The sequence below is a fragment of the Uloborus diversus genome, chromosome 4 (assembly GCF_026930045.1).
Source record: "Uloborus diversus isolate 005 chromosome 4, Udiv.v.3.1, whole genome shotgun sequence".
Classification (NCBI taxonomy): Eukaryota; Metazoa; Arthropoda; class Arachnida; order Araneae; family Uloboridae; genus Uloborus; species Uloborus diversus.
This window is the reverse complement of record NC_072734.1, coordinates 121,310,273-121,333,421: the sequence shown is the minus strand read 5'-3', so window position 1 is coordinate 121,333,421 and position 23,149 is coordinate 121,310,273. Positions and strand designations below refer to the sequence as shown.

At 32.1% G+C, this 23,149-nt stretch overlaps 1 protein-coding gene across 1 annotated transcript in view; it reads right to left on the bottom strand.

Annotated features, from left to right (window-relative positions):
- Positions 1 to 23,149, bottom strand: part of LOC129220803 (dynein regulatory complex protein 11-like) — a 77,966-nt gene that overhangs the window by 29,690 nt on the left and 25,127 nt on the right. The window contains exons 2-5 of the mRNA XM_054855234.1: positions 17,304 to 17,391; positions 14,589 to 14,825; positions 6,511 to 6,794; positions 4,286 to 4,427 (exon numbers count right to left, since the gene is read on the bottom strand). Of these exons, the coding sequence (XP_054711209.1) occupies positions 4,286 to 4,427; positions 6,511 to 6,794; positions 14,589 to 14,825; positions 17,304 to 17,391 (751 nt within the window). The remainder of the gene's footprint in view (positions 1 to 4,285; positions 4,428 to 6,510; positions 6,795 to 14,588; positions 14,826 to 17,303; positions 17,392 to 23,149) is intronic.

Genomic DNA, 23,149 nt, shown 5'->3' with positions numbered 1-23,149 from the left:
TTCGAAGCTATTTTTTTGTGACCGTAGCTTAGGAAAAATCGCCGCTCTTCCCGAAAATTTTCCGAAACTGAAGCTTTAAATAAGCAGTTTTGGGTTATCTTTGTTGATGTTGCTAGAGGGAGGGAGATTCAATCATCTCCCATTGAAAGTTTTCGAAATTGGAGTTTAAAACGCAAATTTAGGCTATCTTTGGTGACGGTAAGGGATCTGGCGGCTTTTTTCCGGTAATTTCTTGGCACTATTGTTTCAAAAACCCATTTCTGGCTATATTTGAAAACGATAGGGAAAACGTGAAAAAATTCCGAACCGAAATATTTTTCGGAACTAAAATCCATTTTAGGCTATTTTTGGGAAGGAAGGGCTTTGGGGCTCCCAAGCGGATATTTCTAAAAGCGCAATTTTATGCTATCTTTGGTGACGTTTACAAAACTGGGAAGCTTCGGCGGATCTTTCGGATATTTTTCGATATTAATATCTGAAAAACACAACTATAGACTTTTGTCCACCTCACTTCGACGATAGATGGGTATATGCCCTAGTGCCGTAAAAAGTTACATAAGCCAGGCAGTTCTCTTCTAGAGTTTTTTAGGAATTGATTTTCCAAAATCGTATTTTAGGCATTGTTTGATTACGATGGGACAAAGAGCGGGCAGGGGTTCAGTGTATCCTCACGAACTGTTTTTTGAAACCGAAGTCAATTTCAAACTGAGGGGGTGGGATTAAGGGCCTCTCTAAAGACGCTAATTGAGGACTATCTTTAATAGTAATGTTTGGGAATGGATTTCGGGGCCCTCCATCACAAAAATTTCGAAAAAGAAATAGGAAAAATGTCATTAAGCAATTTTTTGATGACATTAAGAAGGGCTGTCCTCTTAAAACACATTTTGGATTTTAAAGTCAGCATTTTCAGGCTATGTTTGATTAAGTTAAGTTGGAAGGGGTGAATCAGAGATTTAATTGGGTCCTTAAGATCGGTGGTTCAATCAGCAAAATTTTCCGAAATTAAAGTCCTAAAAACGCCATTTTAAGTCTTCTTTAGTCTCGTCAAGAAGGTCATGGCATTCTTTTGGATCTTCGTTTTGAAGCCACGTTTAAATTTACTACCCGGGGCAAGAGCCCTGATCTGAAACCGGGGCAGTTCATGAGTGATTTTAATTCGAAAAAAATGCTGTAAAGGGGAAAAAATACAAAATTTTAGTTCATTCATATATATTTGACTCTCAGGGGAATCGCAATTTTCCAGTCTCTCCACGCAGCCGCGATTGTTGAAAACAGAATTTGTTGTTTGAAATGCTTGTGATCAGTATAGCTTTTTTTAAATATAATATATAAAATATATCTTCATTGTTTAGGTCTATAAAAGCTTGGAGGGTAAACATTAGTGGCACCCTTTCATGCTTCAGGAGGGGGCATTTCCCTCATCTCCCCTCCCCTGTATCCATGCCTGATTACCGGTTCTGTCATAAATTTTGCAACCAAATGAAGCAAGTGTGTAAAGAGTAGATATTAATGGACAATGAACCAACACAATGTTCCCTAACAATCTATTTTTCTTAAACTATGCTATGCTGTTGGGAAATCGGCACTTACTTTGATAATTGAACATTTAAAATTTAGCACATTTATTTGACTTATTATAAGTTATCTTTTGAGAAATTCTTGAGGAATTTTTCTTGATTAAAATAACTTTTTGATGCGGCCTGCGGCCGCCCCTTGCTTTGGCCGCCCTTGTGCGGTGCACACTCTGCACACCTGCTAGGATCGGCCCTGCTAAAACATCTAAAACATAAAGACTTAGCCAAGAAGGTCGACAAATCCACCTGCTTACCTTTTCCATCGAAAGAGGTATTCTAAAACTGAGTTTTTTGAAACTTCAGTTTCGAAAAATTACCTGAGGAAAGTTACTGAACCCATTATTTCACCTAACACTACCAGAGGTATCTAAAATCGCGTCTTTAAGACTTAAATTTTGTGAAATGCCCGAGGGAATGTCTCCAAATGCTTCCTTCTTAGCCAAAAATCGTTTAAAATTGCCATTTTAAAACTTTAAATTCCGAAAAGTTTTCGCCTTGAAAGCTAGTCATATGTAAATTGTTCCTTAAAAGAAATGAATCCACGATCCTCACAATGAAGAAGTGTTTTTTTGGTACACCACCAAGTTTGAATTTCATGATTTTTCAAAATAATATTCAAACATATTGTTGGGAAAATGTATATGATGTAAATCAAACTGTGATAAATGATAAGGAAAAGACTTAATGGAAAAGGCTGTTGCCAAAAAAAAAAAATAATAATTTCTGTATAAATTCTTATCAATTCCATAAAATTTCTTCAAACCATTTTTCATTAAAATTTCTACAAATCAATGATTTCTTTATGACAGAGCATCAAAGAGTAGTATTCATTTCTTTGTTTCTTAGTAAGTGTAAAATTGGCCTCTGAGATGTGAAAATGGAGGTGGAGGGAAAAACACCATTTTATATATAATTTCAAACAAAGATGAAAACATATTGAAATCAGGAAGGCCTTAAAACCCTTTTTGGCTATCAACTTTATGGATGACCTCAGTATCATTATTTTTGAAGTGTTTTTAAATACCGTAGTTTTTGAAAAGCACTTTTGAATTATTAAAAAAATAAAAACCTAAAAAAAGTTTTTTTTGTTGCCTGAAGCACACAGAGGTGCACAAAAACAAAGATAAAATTCTATTATTACTAAAGGAAAAGACTCTCTTTCATAAATGGATACACATGTGTAAATGGAAGACATCAAAGGTGAATATAAAAGCAAAAAGTGGACTGATACACTCAAAAACAAAACAAAACAAAACAGGGAAAAAAAAATCCGGAAAACCTTTGGTATGAAGAAAATAATCTTAAAAACTAAGTTTAAATATGTTATGACGTGGGAAATTCCAATGGCAAGGGGTCCTAGTGACTAATTAAAAAAAAAAAACTTTTTGCGGTAAGCATAAAAATTTAAAAATAATGATTACATACAGAACTGACCATTATTTTAGAAGATCCTTTTAAGTTAATACCATCTTAACACCAATTTCTTCATAATGGTAACAGAAAAAAATGTATTGGTTAAATTTAAATCGAATAAAATACTTTTGATGTACAAATTGACAAGACACATTGTAGAATCACGAAGCATACTTTTATGGCTTTAGGATTTTTTGAGTGAGTACACTGCAAATAAACGTGCACAAATTGGAACACTTTATTTCAGAAAAAGTGATCCTAATATGTGAATGTGCAACAGTGGCGGATCTAGAACTTGGACAAGGGGGGGGGGGCTAACTTAGGTCTGTTAAAAAAAAAAAATCCAGTATAATATCGTTCAGCATCCTTTTCACGAGAATGTTACGACATTTGTTATTTAAAATAAGCATATGTTTATTTTTAACTTGTAAAACATGAAATACACTAAAAAATTGTCAAAAGAGTCTATTTTTTAAAATGATTATGAAACAATTTTTCAAAAACACAGTCGGCACATTAGTTGTAAGAAAATAAAATGATTTAATTTGTTACTCTAGTTTAAAACAAAAAAAAAAAAAAAAAAAATACTTTAAACATTATTTGACATGTTCCCAGTTTTCCAAGCACATTCTCCTCTTCGTACTTTTGCAGAAGAGTTCAATTATTTTGTCGACAGATACATCTCTATCTCTTGCCACATTTGCTAGAGCAAGTCCATTTAACCGTACTTCTCCCATTCTGCTTCTTAAATAGGTTTTTATCCTTTTTAAGGTAGAAAAACTACGTTCAGCTGTTGAAGTCGTTACTGGGATTGTTGCGAAAATTTGGAGAAGAACAGCAATAGATGGGAAAAACGAAGGGTCTAGCTCTTTCAGTGCCCCGATAGCTGTTGTAGGAGGACCGCATATCGGCAGCCATTTATTCCTCCACATCTTGATTTCTGCTAATAGCAAGCTCAAACTTCCTAGTTCATCTGTAAAATTCCTGTATTTGTCTGCAGCAGTTATAATATTTTTGTCAGTATACCTCGACAAGTTCGATGGAATTAGACCTTCGAGGGGAAGCACTCCAAGAAAATCTCTGCTAAATCTGCAATCAATCTCGGAAATGAAGTGATCTATCAGAGGAAGAAAGACTGTTCGTCTGAAATAAACTTCTGGATTTTCTGGAGGTGTACAGTCTCGAGCACTTTTACGCTTTCCTGATCTGGGTATTTCTAACTCTAGATCCAATTCTTCAGCAATTTCAAGGCAGTTTTTGTAAATAGTTTGAAATTCGAGTTCTGCGTTTTGTCTTACACTCCGAAAAGTGTCCAAAACTTGAGACACATTAGCTAATGCAGAAGACAAATCCTGCTTCGGGCTTTGCAACTGCTGACTTAGCCTCAGTGTCAAACTGAGACAGCACACTGATATTTCGACGCCAACAATAAATTCACTCCTATTAATTGAAGCATTTAACATATATGCTTTTTTTTGACGCTTCGGAAGAGGCAGTTGTATGTAAACTTTCCAGCACAGTCACAACAGGAACAAGTAGTTCCTTAAATGTTATTAGGCTGTCATGCCTTTCTACCCACCGTGTAGGGCAAAGTGCTTTCAATCTCTTTTTTTTAGTTTCCGAAAAGTCTTGCTTTTCTACAACATCGATTAATGCATTTGTTCTGTGCGCAGAAGCCGAGAGAAACACAGAGACAGTCTCAACTGTTTCCATTACGTTTCTTATAACAGGAATTTGGCAGCTTTTTGTGATGCACAAATTCAGGGAATGGCTGAAACAATGAGTATAAATGGCGAGGGGTTGCTGCTCGGAAATTAGAGCTTGAACGCCCTTAAATGGCCCAGACATGTTGCTTGCTCCATCGTAGCCTTGTCCACAGAGGTATTTGTAAGACAAATTCAGTTTTGTCAGTTCTTCGTCTATTGCGGATTTAATCGATAAACCAGTTGTCGCTTTGAGTTCCACGAATCCAAGGAAATCTTCCCTGGTTGTGAAACTGTCTATGTCGACATATCGCACACAAAACGTAAGCTGCTCCTTCTTACTTTCATCTGTGGTTTCATCACATATTATTGAGAAGTATTTGGCTTTTTGTATACTACTCGTAATCTCCGAACGGATATAATCGCCAATGCATTCGATTATGTCGTTTTGGATTGTTTTGCTGATATGTGTACTGTTTTTTCTGCAAGTGGTAAGGTGCGTTTTCAAATCTTCATCACCAGCATCAATTCTAAAAGCCAATAGACTTTTGAAAACACCCTGGTTTCCTCTTAATGCATTTTCTTGCTCTTCCCTGCTGTTCAAATTGCCATCATCCCTATGACCTCTCAAAGGCAGATTGTTATGGGCACAAAACAGTACGGTTTTTACTATAGGCTTCAAGCGTTTTAAATTTTGCTCTATTATAGAGGCTTTTCTAGCGTCTATCAGGAGGCCAACATGACTTACTGAACTTCCAGGAATAGGCTCCATGGATTGTTTAAAATGCAGGGCTTTTTCCACAGAAAATTGATGGTATTGGGTAGTTTGGTGATATTTTAGTTCTTCTGTAGCTTTCTTAAACTTAATCAACGGCTCCTTAACGAATGTTTTAAGCACCTGAAAATAAATAAACATCTTATTAAACTGCAATATAAAAAAAAATTTGACGCTCAATTAATATCCCAATTTAGGTGTTAAGAACCGGGTGGAACATTAGAAGCAAAAGTCTTTCGAAATTATTCAAACTAATTTATGTTGATATTCGAGGTTTTATCTTTTAACAGTATGCATGAGTTGCTTATTCCTTTGTATTACTTGATTTCGAATTGAGGTAATTTCAATAATTCATTAAAATTACCATTCTTCCTATTTTTATGGACTTTGCTTAGACAATTAAAAAAATTTGTTATAAATAAATACAGCTTATGAATTTACTTGTCTAATATGATAACTTTTAGTTTACAAGCCTTAAACATATGTAAAAAATATGATGTATCGATGCCATCGACGTTAAAACTGTTAACATATATATTTTTTGTCATTGATGTTTCAAAAATAATTAAAAATTAATTTAAATGAACTGTTTTAATAATAATTTTTCTATCTACGAGGTTGTTTTGATCTATTTCTTCCTTTGGCTTGTGAATGATGGAAGCTTGATCGATATTGACATCGTGAAATGTATTCAGTGGGTCATGAGATTTGCGTAAAACCTAAAGCTGAGTTCGCACTAAGGCGCGGGGTTGCGCGATTCCCGTTTTTTAAAAGATCGCGGTCTTTCTTATCTTGAATTTTTCTATTTTTCAAATGTATTTAATAACGACAGTCAGTATAAATGAAATAGCCGAAAAGAACTTTTGACCACCACTTTATGGAAGAATCTAAGAAATAAACCAAAAAAAAAAAAAAAACAGAAAAAAAAATATCGAGAAGAGCGCTTAAACTATTATTTTGCCTATAAAGAATATTGACACTATTTAAAAAAAATATTCAATTCTATTCTGAAAAATGCCACTTATGAACTGATGGAATTTCTCACCTGATTTCCAATTCCAGCTCCAGTTGGTGCAACAGAACGCACATTTTACAAAATCCACCAGACGAAAGCTCACTGTAAGCAAGCCAATTGTACTGCTCCAACCATTCTCGTCTAAATTTACGGTTCTGCTTTCCTTCAGCTCTTGTTGGAAAGCTATAACGCAACGGAGGCTTCCATGTTTCATTTAAATATTTCAGCTTTTTATCGTCATCTAAAATCTTTCCAACAGCTAATCCAATATCATATAATTGATAATTTGTTAAAGATGTTATATCAGTAGGATTCTAAAAAAAATACATTTATAAGTTAAGTAATTTAATATATTCCCTACAAATTATAATACATATTCCTATCTTAAAAATACATTCAAATAGAAATAATTTACCTGATACAAAAAATCTTGAATGTGCAAAACGGTTTAAATGCATTTAAAATGCAGTTGACACTCAATTTTACGAAACTCTATTTACGAACACTCACGATTTTAAGAATTATTCTCTAGAAAAAAAATTTAAAAATCTTAAATTTAAGCACTATAATTTTTCATTATTTTTTATGGTTAAACCAATTTTCTGAAAACGAAACTATCTTTCTCATGCAAAAAGATAGTTATTTAATAATATATGAACAAATAAGATTCCTTTTCAAAGTTTTAGTAAATTTCAAAAAATTTGTCTAATTCATTAGCAAACATTCTAAATTCACACCTTTATTTTTTCAACTTATGAGAGTACCAATGTAGAAGAGAGAAAAAACTATAGTAGTATTGCAAAAAAAAAAAAAACCTCAGTATACAATGTTGAAACTTAACATGTGAAAAATAAATAAATGAATTAAAAATTGAACAAAGGCACCTGATTTTTATCAGATTGCTTTGAAATCACCTCATCTTTTGCCCATGTTTTGGGGTAAAAAAAAAAAAAAAAAGATTTTTCAATGCAAAAAAAAAAAAAGTGCAAGCTTATGGATGCAGAAATTCGTTAAACGTCTTAGACTCCATAATCTCACACCTTTTTTTACATTGAAAAAGAGGGTTCCTGCTAACATGACCCCCCCCCCCCCCCCCATGTACCAGCAATCATGATTACTATTTTACTTATTTATGCTTTAAACGATAATTTTAATTTTATTTTTGTATATCAATATACAGTTGGTATGTCATAACATATTTAAAATATAGCTGAATTTTAAAGAAAATATATTTACTTGTTCTTTAGAAGTCTCACATCCAGCTGTACAGTTGTTCACATTCTCAACGTTAGATGTAGTCGGCATGCGTTGTAGTAGTCCATTATTAGAATACGGCTGTTTGGAATCTGATGGTATTTTATCGATACTAACTCCATCGTGTCCTTGGAAATCATTAGTTATATGCGTATTGCTTTTACTAAAATAATCTGTAAGTCGACGCTTCATATTCACTCGACAATACTTATATTTAAAATATCAAAACAATTGCGAAATAAATCAAGTCAAACTCCAATTTAGCGCCCGCCCTTTAAAGCGCCAGTCCAACAAAATCGCCACATTTGTTTCTTAACAAAACTTCCAAGTGTGAAAAAACCAAGAATCCAAGTATGAATTTTAATACAAGCAATTCGTTAAAACAACAGTTCAATACTGTGACAACCGATGCCGCGTCCCAGAAAAACTTTTCCACAATTTTCCACCTTTTATTATTTTAACTAAATTTTCCCTCTTGGTGTTTCCTTATCAGTAACCTTAGCATATTATGAGCATTACTACTTCGTTGTGCTATTGCTGGTTGTTCAAAAGAGGAGTACTCAATGTTATCTCTGGGCAAAAACAGCCTATTAAGAGTTCATTTACAATAAACATAAGTCCTAACGAGACACATGGTCAGCAATTCAACATTACAGAAAGGAACTATTGCTTTTTTTCTAGTCTGACTGCATATTCCTAATTCAGTGGGAGGGACTCTATTATCGGTTTCCGCGGAAATAGGGATGCACCATACCTGCTCCTGATGATACCTGTCAGTAGCCATTATGTATCGTCCTCTCCGGCTTGCTTAGTACACTTGCTTAATTTACTGCCTAAACGTTTTGAAAAGGATTAGTGAACGACAGGTTTTCATTCTGGATGTCGCGGGCTTCAAAGAAAGAACAGTGGTGTCCGTTGACAGGAAGAGAATTTAGTAAACATAATCCTAGCTTAAGTTTACAAAAGTGGTGCAATAATGAAAATCGCTGAAATTTCATTTTCTATGAATGTAATTTTTAACCAAATGGTAAGGGTTGCTATAGTATCCTTAGCACCTCCCCCTCCTCCCCACTGCTCTACAGATCCACCATTGAAGCTGTATAAATTTTATGAAATATTACAAACTTAGTAAAAATATTGCAGTATTAAAAATATCTAAAACTGAAATTTTATCGAGCGTAAGTTCTGACCTCAAGGGGATACTATAGACCCCCTTAGCCCCCCCCCCGCATAGATCCGCCAGTGAAATGTATAAATTTAATTTAATATAATACAAACATAAAATATCCATAAGTAGTGCAGTATTAAAAAATATAAAATTTCAGTTTTATCTAGTATAAGTTTTGACCTCATGGAGGTAGGGGGGGCTATACTCCCTTGCCCCCCCCCTCATAGATTCGCCACTGACGGCGTTAATTGGAAAGCAATAACTTCAGATTAAAAACCTCGATAGCAGAACAAAGTTATTGTCTCGAAGACTTTCCATGAAATTACAAATCGCATTGTAATCTGTTGTAAGTTTTAGCCAAATGGGAGAAGGGGTCACAGTCCCCTTACTACCCCCCCTCCCACCCCAAACTCGCCATTAATAAACCACCGTATATAGTGTACATATTTAATAAAATATAATGCATGTTTGTAATTCGCAGAAGTATTGACGTATTTAAAATCTTCGAAATTTCGGTTTTATCTAGTGTAAATTTTGACCTTATGGGAGAGGAGGGGGGGGGGGGGCTATAGCTCCCTTAGCCTTGGAATGATGTAAAATATATTACGGCTAACTTTCAGATTAAAAAATACCTCGATCGCAGAATGAAATTATTCCCTCTGTGCCGTTCCGTGCCATTGCAGATCACAATTTAATCTGTCGTAAGTTTTGACGAAATGAGAGAAGAAGCTACAGTCCCTTATGCCCTCTCCCCTCCCCCATGTATACGCCGCTCTATATAGTGCTTCTATATTTATTTAAATATAATACAAACTTAAACATGTAACAATATTGCAGTATTAAAAATCTCTGAAATTTCGATTTTATCTAGTGTAAGTTCAGACCTCATGGGGGGGGGGCTATAGCCCCCTTAGCCCCCCCCCCCCCGTGGATCCGCCACTGATGTGCAATATGAAGTGTTCTGAATAAGCTCCGTCAGAAGAAAAGTGTTCCGTATGTATTCTGGATACTGAACCTCGTGTGCCAACACACGAGTCCATGCAGCAGATAGTTCGTCAACACATTTGAAAACATGTTTGGTCACATTTGGGCACACTTGTAAAATCATTGCTTTCTTTGCTGCAATGAGAATGGCTGGATGAAGATTGGTTGGTTGTACTATATACTGTAGTATACACTATTAAATTAAATGACGTTATTTTTATTGCAAATTTTATTACATTTTTTCAATACCCTTACTCATAAACTTAATTGAAAGAACTTTGTGCTACGAAATTGTGACGTATTTCATCACGTGTGCCAAATTCTGCGAAGCTACGCAGAAAGTATTAGTAAACGTTGATGTCTATTTCAGAATTTTCATCTGTAACTGTTTTGGTCTGGTTTGGAATAGTTTAATGCAAGTTACTTATTTCCATTACTATTCATTACATTATGATTAAACATTTGAAAATATTTTGTTTACATTGTGCGTTAGCCTTTGTACATTAATCACTTGTACATCTCTGAGCATTCACATTTTGTTTTAAATAAACTTTTATTCATGATACTGTTTAAATTATAGAAGAATCTAAATAACTAAATTTAAAAATTATACAATTGTAATCCAGATGTATGACCATCGATTATGCTTGGACCAAGGATCCCTAACCTTTATTGTTATATTGTTTTAACCCTTATTGTTTTTTTTTTTTTTTGCTTTATTTAAATCAATTTTTCAATTTGCTGTTCGACACGTTGATAAAAAATTTTATATTTTGAAAAATGACCATGTCGTATTTTAAAAAAAATGTACAACGTGATGAACTAAAATTATATAACACATGATGAAAATTTTGACGAAAAACGTGTAATTACTGGATAAGTAAAAAGTGCATTCTGTTGCAGATATTAAGGAAACATTTCAATATTATACATATATTTCATGCAATCTATTAAACACTATAAAAGAGAGGCTCAGGGGGGCCACAGACTGGAATACTCTAAAAATTTTCTGGGCATTTAATTTAAAAAAACTCTAATTTTAGCTTTAATAACGTAATTTAAGCTATGTTTTTTATGTTCGGGTAAAGGTGTAGGGATACCTTTCTGAGATTTTTGTTGAAGCTTATGTTTTGGAAATATAAAATAATAATATAAAATAAGCTGTCTTTGAGTGATGTAAAGGTGAGAAAAGAAACCGAGGGGGGGGGGAGTTCTAGAAAAATGAATTAAACTGGAGTTTTAAAATTGCAATTTTAGATGGGTCTTTAGTAAACTATAAGGGTAAGAGTTCCCATGAATGTACCCTTCCGAAAACGATTCAGAGGTGAAGAATTAAGAACATTTTTAGGGGACTTAAGAGAATATCCAACCTCAATGTTTCAAAATTTAATTTTAAAAGTATAGTTTTAAGCTAAACATGAAGACGTTAGAGGAAGGAGACTCGGATAATCTCGCCGTAAATTAAAAAAAAAAAAATAAAAAAACCAACTGATATCTTAAAAATATTTCAGTTATATTTGATGATAAAAGGGAAGGGAGGAAGGGGGGGGGGGTCAAATTCTAGAAAAATATTATCCAAGAGAATTTAGTGTTAAAGGGGACATACATTATTTGTGTTCAATTGATAAAGTTTATAAATGTAAAAAATAGCTTTTATAAATTAAATTTTTATGAAATTTTACAATAGAATCGACTTGCATGTAAAAACGAGGATTCTGCAATACAAATGTCCACAATGTGATGTAAATTTTAAAATCTGCACATGTGTCAAATAATTTAATTAAAAAAATATTGAGTTAAATGACTGTTAAGTAGTAAAACTGTAAACGATTTCTGCAGATACGTTTCCAGATTTCCTATTATTGAAAAGAAATGAACATACTTCTGTTCAAGCTGGAGTTATGTAAGACATTTCCTGACGTCGTTTGTATTTAAATTTCCTGAAATTTGAAACTGAAATTCATTTTTTATCTTATTTTGAAAAGCGTTGGAACAATACCACACTAAATTTAATTAAACGTTCGACTGAAACAAAATAAATAAAAATTGACCAACACTCAATTAATTTAACTTTTGCCCAAAGACGATGAGGATTCCGCAATACTACTTTCAGCAATGTGATGTAAATTTTAAAATGTGTATTTATGTCAATTAGGTTAATTTTAAAAAATATTTTGTTTTACGACAAGATGTGTTTAGTAAACTGCAAAATAGGAGTTCAGAGGTTCTAAGTGCATCAGTTTAAAATGTAAATTAAATACGTGTTTTAATTTTCAACTGCATTAGGGAGCTTATTTCTTCCTTGAGACAATTTAACTTTTTAAACAGCACTCTGTATTTCAAAGTATAATTAAGCGAGTTTGACCAGGAATTTCTGTGAACTCGTGTTTTTATTTAAAGAAAATCGCACCATTGAAAAATCAAGTACAACTGAAATTTTTTAAGTTGAAGTGGCCCATTCAACTTAAACATAATTCGATCCAATCGAATAAGATTGTATTTACCAATAACACAGCCAAAAATTTTGCCTCATCCAGTTGAAATTTTTCACTACGCTACTGGTAGATAGCATTCCATCGAATTGAACACAATCGAGTTGAATGTGCCATTAAAAAAAAAAAGCAAGTTACGTTTAATAACTTTTGTTAAACCTAATAATCGGATTTTCACAAAATTTTAGTTTAGAAGTAATTTTTCCAAAAATCATACTGAAATAACAATTTAGAAACAGTACCTAGCGAAATATTTGTCGCTCAATTTTTCACCAAGTGAACGTCCATTCATAGCATAATTTCAGGGGCACATTCATCCAACATAATTGATGATTCGATTCGAACGAATTCTATCAACCAAAAGTGAAGCCAGAAATTTCCTTTACTACACCCAGAAGAAAATGTCTTGCTACGTGACTGGTAGATAGAATTCGATCGAATCGAAAATAATCGAGAAAAATATGCTTCTCCGTCGTCATTGAAAACTACACCGATTTAGCTCAAAAAAAAAAAAAAGAAAAATTGTAAAACGCTTCTTTTGGAACCTCTGTGCACATCCAGACTCCATTCAGTCTACATAAAAAATTTTAACTTATTACGTCATACAGTTTTTCAGTTATGCAAGATACATTAAAACCAGGGGTGAATTCGTGCTTGGTCTTACTGGAACACCGTTACTTTTCAAGAAAAATAATTCCGCTACCACACAAAACCGGCCAAAAATCGTTATTCAATCATTTATCATTAGCGTTTCTAGTACTGGAACATTTACGAATTCACCTCTGATGCATACGTACTTACTGACGTCACGAGAAAACGCGTAATAATGAATTCAGTAATTATCAAAAATGGGCATTTTGATTGCCCGTACATTCATACCTACATGCAGGCGGGTTTAAAACACTAAATATACATCTGGGAAAATGAGTTAAATGGAATTTTTTGGTCTAATTCAATTGAAATTGTTTTTTTTTTAATTTAATGCATTTACTCCTGTACTTAGCACAAGGAAGAAAAACTAAATACTAACTAATTGGTAATTCCATCTTTGCAGTGAAGTTTCAGAGAAATGATTTGTTATTAAAGAATTTCATTGCATTTTAATGGTATAAAAGAACACTACTTACTTTAATGGTCATTTATCATAAACCGAGTAGTAGACTACTAATCAAGAATAAAAAAGATTAAAAGACAAGAATAAAAAAGTTTTTGTTCTCGAGGATTTTTTTTTTTAATTAATTTATATAACCATTTGTTTTTGACACATTTTTGCTTACTTTTTACACTATTGATTGGCTTTGAAAACTTATTTATGGAAATTTTTATTTCAAATTTAATTGTCATTTCTGTAGTAAATATGATTTTGTACAACAATTTCCTACTACTTTTTTTGCTCGTTTGTCATTTTGCTGTAAACTATTCAATTGGTTTTGAGATGTCATTAGATTTTAAATTTTCATATTAATAATGCAGATTAATAATCATATTCACTCAAAGCCTAAACCCATCATCAAGCCTGAAATCTCAACAAAAATGAATTTAGTGAGTATTTTTTCTTTTTATAAACTTCTTTTATACTTTGGTAGCACACATTCCGGGAGGGTATTAGTGATCGGTAATTGTTCCGAAACATATCCTAAAAACTGTACTAAAACGTGTGCCACAAAATGTTTAGCGCAAGTGTTCAAAAATCATTGTTTAACACTATCCATGAAGTGTGTAAAAAGTGCGCTAAAAAGGATATACATGTTCCAAACAGTGTATCTAGAAGTGTTTTGAAAACTGACCGGAAAAAAGTGTTCTAAAAAAGGGGACAAGTGTACGTGTTCAAAAAGTATTGTGACATGTGTTCGCAAAACGGTTCTAATAACTATTACAAAAATAGTGTTCTTAAAAAGGAGACAAGTGTACGTGTGCAAATAGTGTTCAAAAAGTGTTTGATTATTTGCAGTGTAGAATACGTCAATTTAAAATGAAATTGAGATTTTTTCAAGTTACTATTATTTCTGGAAAATGGGAAGAAGGAATTTTTCCATACTGTAAAACATGTGTCTGAAACTTTTATTTGCATTTAACGTGTTCTGTGGAATTTGATCCATAATAATTTGATCCATGGTAAAGAAAGAGTTACAATATATTACTACCATTTGTGAATTTTAGTATTAATATATGCATAAATAAAATTGTAGTTATTTGATAAATCCACTTACTGGTACCATTTTGGCTGACAGCAATTTGTCATCCAAGAAATGAAACTCCGAAAATTCGAGAGATACCAATTCATGTTTCAATTCCAAGACTCTTCCTATCGTGTTGTCCACGAAGTTTCGCAAGAGTATTCTTTTCTGAGGCTGCAAAATGTTCTCATAACAATCTATGAAATTGTTCGCAATTTTTATGAATCTTAAGTACATCAGTGAAGTTTTCTGCACTGTAGCCACTCGCTCCTGCTGTTTCAAAAAAGAAAGGGGAACAAATCAATTAAAAATTAATTGCATCTACACTATAGAGCCTAGACAAAGAAAAGGACTGCTTATTTTACTTAGGTTCACAATTTGAAGCTATCACCAATCATGTATATTGAGTTTGAGTGGCAAGCTAGACCGTGATTTTCTAAGAGGTGGGGAAAGGGGGGGTGTGACAAAGAATGCATACTCAATGTATAACTATATAAAAAAATAAAAATTGAAGCCTACATGTGTCAAAATGCAGTAACTTCTCACAGTCAAGAGAACGACTGCTCTCTCTTGACCTCACCCCCCCCCCCGCTCCCTAAATAACGGACCTGAGGTTAATATTTTTTACGTAAGCAAGGGGGCTTAGCCCCGTGCTCGTCGCCACTCAGCAACTCCCGAAGATTGCTTCGCAGTCTTATTTGGTTCCCGAAGATTTAAAGCTCCTGTTACGAAGAATTATATTAAAATATGCGTTACGATTAGTACAAAATAAAATCCCACTCGCCTTCCCGTAGAAAATGGATTTTCAGTAAAGGGCAAAATCTCATTGTAATTAAAAAAGTATTAAAACCCGTGTATATTTGCAACGTTAACAAGTCTCAGTGCTATTTTTTTTTTAATTTCTTGGGCATTTGTGTCCAGCCCCCCCCCCTCACGCGTTTCGGGGTCTGCGGGAACGCAGATCCGGTTCTGGTTAATGGCTTTTAGTTACATTTTGATTTTAACCTCCGGACTTGAATTGAGTTTAGACAAGAACTTTAACTAACATAGAAACCCTTATATCTACTGTTCTAATTGGTTGAAAAAATTGAAACACGATTAATCTGATGCAGAAAAAAGTATAAACACTCTGAGGTGCAAAAACCCTCGGGTTTCAAAGACTTTTGTGCCAAATTTCAAGGCTGGAAGTGATGTGCTGAACGCGGAGCAGCCACATACATACTTTCGCAAATTTTTTCACGTTACGTTTTTCAATGTATTGATTTCATTATAATAATAATAAACAAGAAGTTCCGTCTAGAACTAGACGAGCCTACTTTCCCGTATACCCATACTACTTTCTAGTACCTGATCAATATTTTCAAAAATAGCTAAAATCGCAAATTTTTTCAAACATATTTTTTTAAATATTTTAAGCTGATTTCTAGGAATAAAATATTCCTTAATTTTCTTCAAAAAAACGAACGAATAAAATAGCAGCACCTTTTAAGCAAAGCAGCTAATACACTTTTTTCCATTAAAAAAATTTTTTTAACAGCTTTCAAAACGAAAAAATAATAATAAGTTCATTAAAATAAATACATCATATAAAAAAAAATCGTTTCTTTTTCCCCTGTTGCCGAAAATAATTTTTTAAACGAATTAATGCACTTACCAAAATAAAAAAAACAATAAAATGTCAACTTAAAGAAATAATTTTCATTGTCAAGAAAAAAAAAAAAAAAAAAATCTTCTGCGCATATTTTTCGAGTTTATTCACCGAAAACTAAATACCTAAATTAAAACTTTAGCGTGAAAATAAAAACAAATCATATCAACAATAATTATTTCCCAGTTAAAACCACAGCAGCGGAGTCGGAGTCGGAGTCAATCTCATTTTGGGATAAAAGAGTCGGAGTCGAATATCCAAGAATCGGAGTCAGTCATTTGTCCTCCGTGTATAAATGTTTGCCAAAGCTACGAAGTCAGAGTCGAAGTCGGGGAGTCGGAGTCCGATTAATTGTCGGGAACAGGAGTCAGAGTCGGTGTCAGGTCCCCCTAAATTCTCGGAGTCGGAGTCGGGAGTAGGTCGTCAAGAGCGATTTCCAACAAAGTTTGTTTGAAGTAAATCCGCCTTCAAGTACGGAATCTACATTGACTTTCAGTTTCCCCGTAGGCGCTAATGTTAAGGGATTTGAACTGTTCAAAATTGAACGGAAAATTGTTCAAATCAAAAAGATATCTTATATACAAGTTTTTTATCAAAAGCTTTTTCCTACAAAGTTGGTTTGAAGCAAATTCGCCTCACAGTTCGGAATTGCTTTGAATTTCCCCGTAGGCGCTAATGTTAAGTTTTTTTGAACTGTTCAAAATTGAACAAAAAATAGTTCAAATCAAAAAGTGAAATATGGGAATGAGGTGTCCTCGCCGAGATCTTTCGAACAAAAAAAAGTTTGTTCGAATCGGACTATTCATTCAAAAGTTATTAGGGGGGGACAGACAGACAGACCGACAGACAGACCGACAGACAGACAGACCGACAGACAGACAGACCGACAGACATTTTTCCCCATCTCAATACCCTACTTTCCAATTTTTAATTTTTCAATATTTATTTAATTATTTTATTTATTTTTGACTTTTTTTTGTTTTTCACGATATTTTTAAGATGCATTAAGCCTTCTTTCATGCTTTTTTCTTCTTTTTCTGACTTTTACTGGGAAAGTAGGCTAAAAAACAAATGTAGTAATTAAAAGTAAACTCACTAACTTGTTCAACTTTATCTTCGTCTGCATCTTCCTCTTGCAATATATCTGTTAATTTTTCTACAGTCGTTTTCCATAGTTTGTTATAAGTCCTGCAATGATCAGAATCCCACTAAATTTAGTGCTATATTTTTTTTTTGGTTACTATTTTTTTTCATTTAAGCAACAAAAAACTAGTTCAAAAAAGTATAGTGTCATGAAAAATTTCGGTATCCAAAATCTCATCATCTTTTTAAAAACTTTGACTTTGGTCAGTATTTTTAACCGAGTTTTAAAAGAAGGTGGTTATCAGTCCGTACCGTATCCGTATGTACGCATATGTTTTTTCTTTTTCCCGTTTGTCAGCTTATAACGTCTGACTCAGTGATCGGAAGAACTACATTTTTTTGCAGTGAACTATAACTACAACTACTTTATTACAAATGTAGTTAACAACAACTAAAACTACTTTTTTTTTTTTTTGAAATGCAGCTGCTACGAACTACTTTTAGAATGTATTCGCTCTTTCGATACATTTAAAAATAAGCAAATAAAAAGTATACACACACCAGCACACCAGGTTTGTTTGGTTCAAACCACGTTGGTTTAAACCATGGTTTAAATCACGGTTTAAACCAAGTGTTTTTTTTAAATCATGTGGTTTCTTTCCAAAATGTTTTTTTTTTTTTTGAAAAACTTCATCGTTTTCCCCCAAATATTTTCATGAATTTTATATCTTATTTCAAGGAGTAAAATCTAGTTGATGCGAAGTAACTAGCAAAGCTTTATAGATAAATTACAGATTTGATAAATTTAGAAACTTATATTTTTTAAGGTAATGCAAGTTTGCTAAGTAAATTTTCTTTTCCTTTTTTTTTTTAAATCAATGCAAGTTTTCCTATTAGGTACATAAATATACAAGGGAGACCAACTAAGTTTTTCTAAAATTACATGGAGAAAAACTCCAAGTAACTCTTTTTTTTATTTATTCAATTATTATTATTATCTTTAGTATTTCAAAATAGTATGAAAAGCATTTTTCAACCAAAACTTCATTTGCTACCTAATTTGCTTGATTACTTAAGATTTATTGAGATAGCTTATGTATCATTGAAGCGATGCATAGTGTATGTCAATTTTAACGCCAGAACATTTAAATGACAAGAGAAAAAAAAATAACTAAAGAAGTTCAAGAACACTTAGAATAGACATAAAATTCTGCTTATACCTGCACACTTTTTGCATCCCCGATAGACGATGAAGTCGAAACAAGAACAGAAAGTATGTAAAAATTATGAAAACAGAAAATATTCAGGTAACTCAGTGCTCTTATTGAAAAAGAAATTAATGCCAAATTTTCACCTTTCAAAGAATTTTTTTTATCCCAATATAATAAAGGAAGTCTCACGTATGAATGATGAAAGAATGCATATACATTAATTTTTATGACAGTCTTCATTATTTAAATATGTTAAAGTAGTATTTCCATATTGAGACTTCTAATTAAAATTTTTTTTCGGTGATAAAAAATTGTATTCCTAAATGCATTAAACCAGGAGAAATAATGTCCATAACAGAAAACATAATGGTTTTCTTAAAACCTAACTTGTCCTGTTTCTATTATTGTTGTCACTGATACATTTGGTAAATAAATTACATGTGATTTGTATATATATATATATATATATATATATATATATATATATATATATATATATATATATATATATTAAATTTTTTAAACAAAATATGCGTTGATCTTTTGATTTTTAAATTTCTATAATGTACATCAGACTTGTGATTTATTTCTAGATACTGCGAAATACTTTCCATGTTTAAGAATGCATGATTTTAATTTAACTTTATTTTTTTTATTTATCGTAGATAGCTATGAACATGAGGAAATTAATTTAAAACAATTTATTCTTGGTTATTTGTAGTAATTAATAATGTCTGAACTATAACAGTAAATTAATTCTTTGACTATTTATACCAAGGCCTATTTATGTATTGTATTTCTTTTTAAAATAGTTAAAGATTTTCTAACAATATTCTCCTATAAAAATCTCTACGAGTGATGAAACTAAATTACAAGATTTTACTCTTAATTATTTAATTAATTACGAAGAAATTAAGTACAAATATGAATATTAAACATTCCTTAACAGTTAGTTTATAAAATCTTCATGATTTTCTTAAAATAAAGTTGTTTTTCTTACAAATAGTGAAAAAACCAAATAAACCCGGTTTAAACCAAAACAACCTGGTTTAAACAACAACAACAACAAAAAAAATTTATTATTATTATTATTATTATTATTTTACCAACCCTGACTTGCCTCGAAAACCTAAATTTGCCCCAAACACGGGGCAAATTTACTCATCGATTGCGGCGTATTTACGTATATTAAAAATGATCCAAGGAGTAAGTAAAATATATATTTAACCAAGTTTAAAGGTTTTATTTCTCTTATAGTAATTTAAAAATAAGAAAATCACAAGTAATTATTTAAAGAACATTTTTTAGACTAAACTAAAATATAGGGTTTACTGCTACTTAAAAACACAAAACTATTTTGTCACCTTTTTCATCACTGTTAGATTTTACTAACAAAAATGAAGTATTTATTTTCGCATATTTGTCATGGGATAGCGTTTTGACTTCTAAGACTTTGAACAGTGTCTTGTTCTTTTTTTGTTTGGTTGTGTGCTTTTAAACAATAGATGCAAGCACAATTTTCTACTTCGTAAACAGAATCATTCACCAAATTCCTTTTTACAGAGTGTACTAACTTTTCTCCTGCCGCAGGTTTTGGTTTCAGATTTTTTTTCTTTGACGTCTTCTATTTCTGCTTCAATAAAAACTAGTTAATTTTTAAGTAATTTCTCCTTTTTTTTCTGCCCATTTTGTTTTTTTCTTTGTAGCTTCTAACTACTCTTGTCTGAGGGCTTATTTAGTCGGAGTACCAGTTAGGATTGTGATCATCCCATTTTTTTTCTCTTCCGGTTCCTAAGCTTTGGTCCTACTTTTTCAAATGGCCTTAGTTGGGGTTGTTCATATGTGACGATGTGGAAGGCCTACTAAGGGAGAAATACTTGGATTATCGATAGGCCTTTTAATTATTTGGACATCTAACGTGGTTCTGTCAGTGTTTTGAACGCAATGTCCTGGTGAATTCCAGCGGTAACGGAAGGACAATTTTACAAAATAAATCAATGCATTTCTGTCTGTGAGCATACCAAAATACATATTTTCTGAAAAACTGATGCATAGACGTTTATACACATCATAGTTAGTTGCTAAAAAAGATAAAGCCGAGAATTTTTTGTCAGTAACTTTTTTTTAAAATCAAATTTAAAAAACGATAACGGAAGGACATTTTTGCGACATGATTTTCACGCTATCATGCTCTCCTCAAAAGTTCAGCTAAACTATAAAAGGGAAAATTCTGTAAAAATTAAAGCACATACAGGAGTGTTAAGTCATTACAATTCCACCTCTAGTTTTAAAAAATAATTATTTTAAGCATATAAATTATTTATTTGTTAAAGGTAACGGAGGGACAAGAAGTCTAAAACAATTAAACTTGGAAAATTTCAACTTACAAACATTTATTTAGCTAATATAGTAGTCTGAAACAATGATATCTAATGCCTGAGCCTTCTGTTACAACTCTGAATTCTTTAAATACTCAATAATTTTATCAGAATCTATAGAACATTTGTCTTCTTTCTCAGCAAGCACTAAGATCATTCCCACATTATTATGCATTCTCAAACAAGTTATTTCCATTCATTCATCTTCCTTTTGAAGTACCGGTCTTTGTTGATTTCTTTCCCTTCCATTCAACTAACAAAACTTGTCCAAACGTTAATGATTTTTTTTGGCATATTCTTATGATTTGGTATTTTTGATTCAGCAGTATCTTCATTTTTAACATTATTTATAACTGACTTTGTTGACTTTGAATGAAATCTCCTTCGATTTTTTGAAGTACTTACTGTATTCAAAAACATAACTTGCTACGGGATTCAAATAGTGCACATTTTGTGTGACAGGATGAAAATGGATCTTTTTGGATCTTTTTGAAAGTTGATTCATGAATTTACTGATTTCTTCGCAGTACGTTTAACGGTTAAATCAATGCTCTCAACAGTCCTTTCCTGTGTCTTGTGGCAACAAATCTGTTAGCAGTTTCACTATTGTATTGTTCCAATATAAATGTCAAGTTTTTAAGCATATGTATCTGCTTGAATGTTGATTTGTCATATCACAATCGTGTCATACCAAAATGATTTTCACATGCTTAGGAGTTTTTAAGTTAAGTTTTCATGATTTTCATCACATACGATAAAAGAAAAAAAAATCACGAAATTAAAAAAAAAATTATAAAATAAAATAAAATAAAATAAATAAAAGTTTTTATTTTAAATAAAAGCACACATAGTTTTTGTACAAATATTACTTATGTATGTTTTAAGTGTGACTACTAACTTTAAACTATAGTTTATTTTATAATAGCATTTTAAAATTTTACCCTGTATCAGCTTATATTTAAATGTCCTTATTCCGTTACCGTATTTTTTTTTTGTCCTTCCGTTACCATTAAAAACCATATAAATTAAGTATCCATTAAAATTATAACTATGCCTCCTTGACGAAGCGTATAATTCTGCTTTGCATTAAAAAAAAAAAAAAAAACATTAGTTTCTGTACCCAATAGGTTCTTGGTGAACTAACTGAGATATAGTATTTTGGTAACGGAAGGACATCAAACTGTCATCTTAGTAATGGACCAATTTCATGCTTGAAAAAGAAGAAGTTTTAAATTACTTACCAAAAAGTTTAACAAGACATTCAAAAGATAGGAGTTAACCTTAAATATTATGCTGATAGCAAGTTTATTGAAATTACAGTGTGTAACAAAAAAAAAAAAAAAGATTATTTTGCTCTGTAAAAATATAAAGAGAAAACTTGATTTTGCCCTTGATTTTCTGGTAGTCATCAAACTAGTTGGGAAAAACAGGTTCAGATTCAAAAAGTTCATTTTTTCTGAAGAGAATATATGGCAAGTGACAGAATATTAAATTTTAAAATTCAAGTGTCATGTCGCCTTTTTCCTGGAATTCACCTCCTACCATCTTTAAAATAAAGAAAATGTATTACAGGCTGAATAGTGTTTAAAGTCAAAGTTGCACAGGCATGAAGACAACACTTTATGATTGTAAGCTATAAGATACGAATCTGTTAATTAAAAATGAATGATGATGTTCAAAACAAAATAACCTAAAAATACTAAAGGTTTGAGACAGTACAGAGCAAAAAAAGCGTCCGAGGCCCGTTTAGAAGTAAGACATTACTATATTATTGTTCTTACTATAAGAACATGCGTAAATGTTCCCCGATGAAAATGAGTAAACGTGCACAGTTGCCAATTTTTAATTTATTTTTAACATGCAACAAAATTTAATAACTTTCATGTTCATGCAAATATAATCCTCAAAAAAGGATAAAATTCTGCTAATTTTATATATTTATTCGTTCTTAATTAAGTATTATTTATTCCCAATAAGTTTCAAAACGTTCAACAGAAAATTTACTCAACTTGATAGAAAACAGATTTTTCTCTCCGCATGCTAAACCGAACATAGACTAATAATAAGAGTAGACCGAGCTTTCTCATTCTTGCTGATGAAGAAAATTGGTTCATAGATGTATCATGTGACTGGTGGAAGGGCTTGGCGAAGACTTTGGCAGCATGGTTGCTAGATGGCAGCATTATCTATAGTTTGGCACTCGACATGTATTTTAAGACAATGTATTTTCATTAAAAAAATTTTCCAGGTGCAGAGATTGAACTGTTTTTCTTT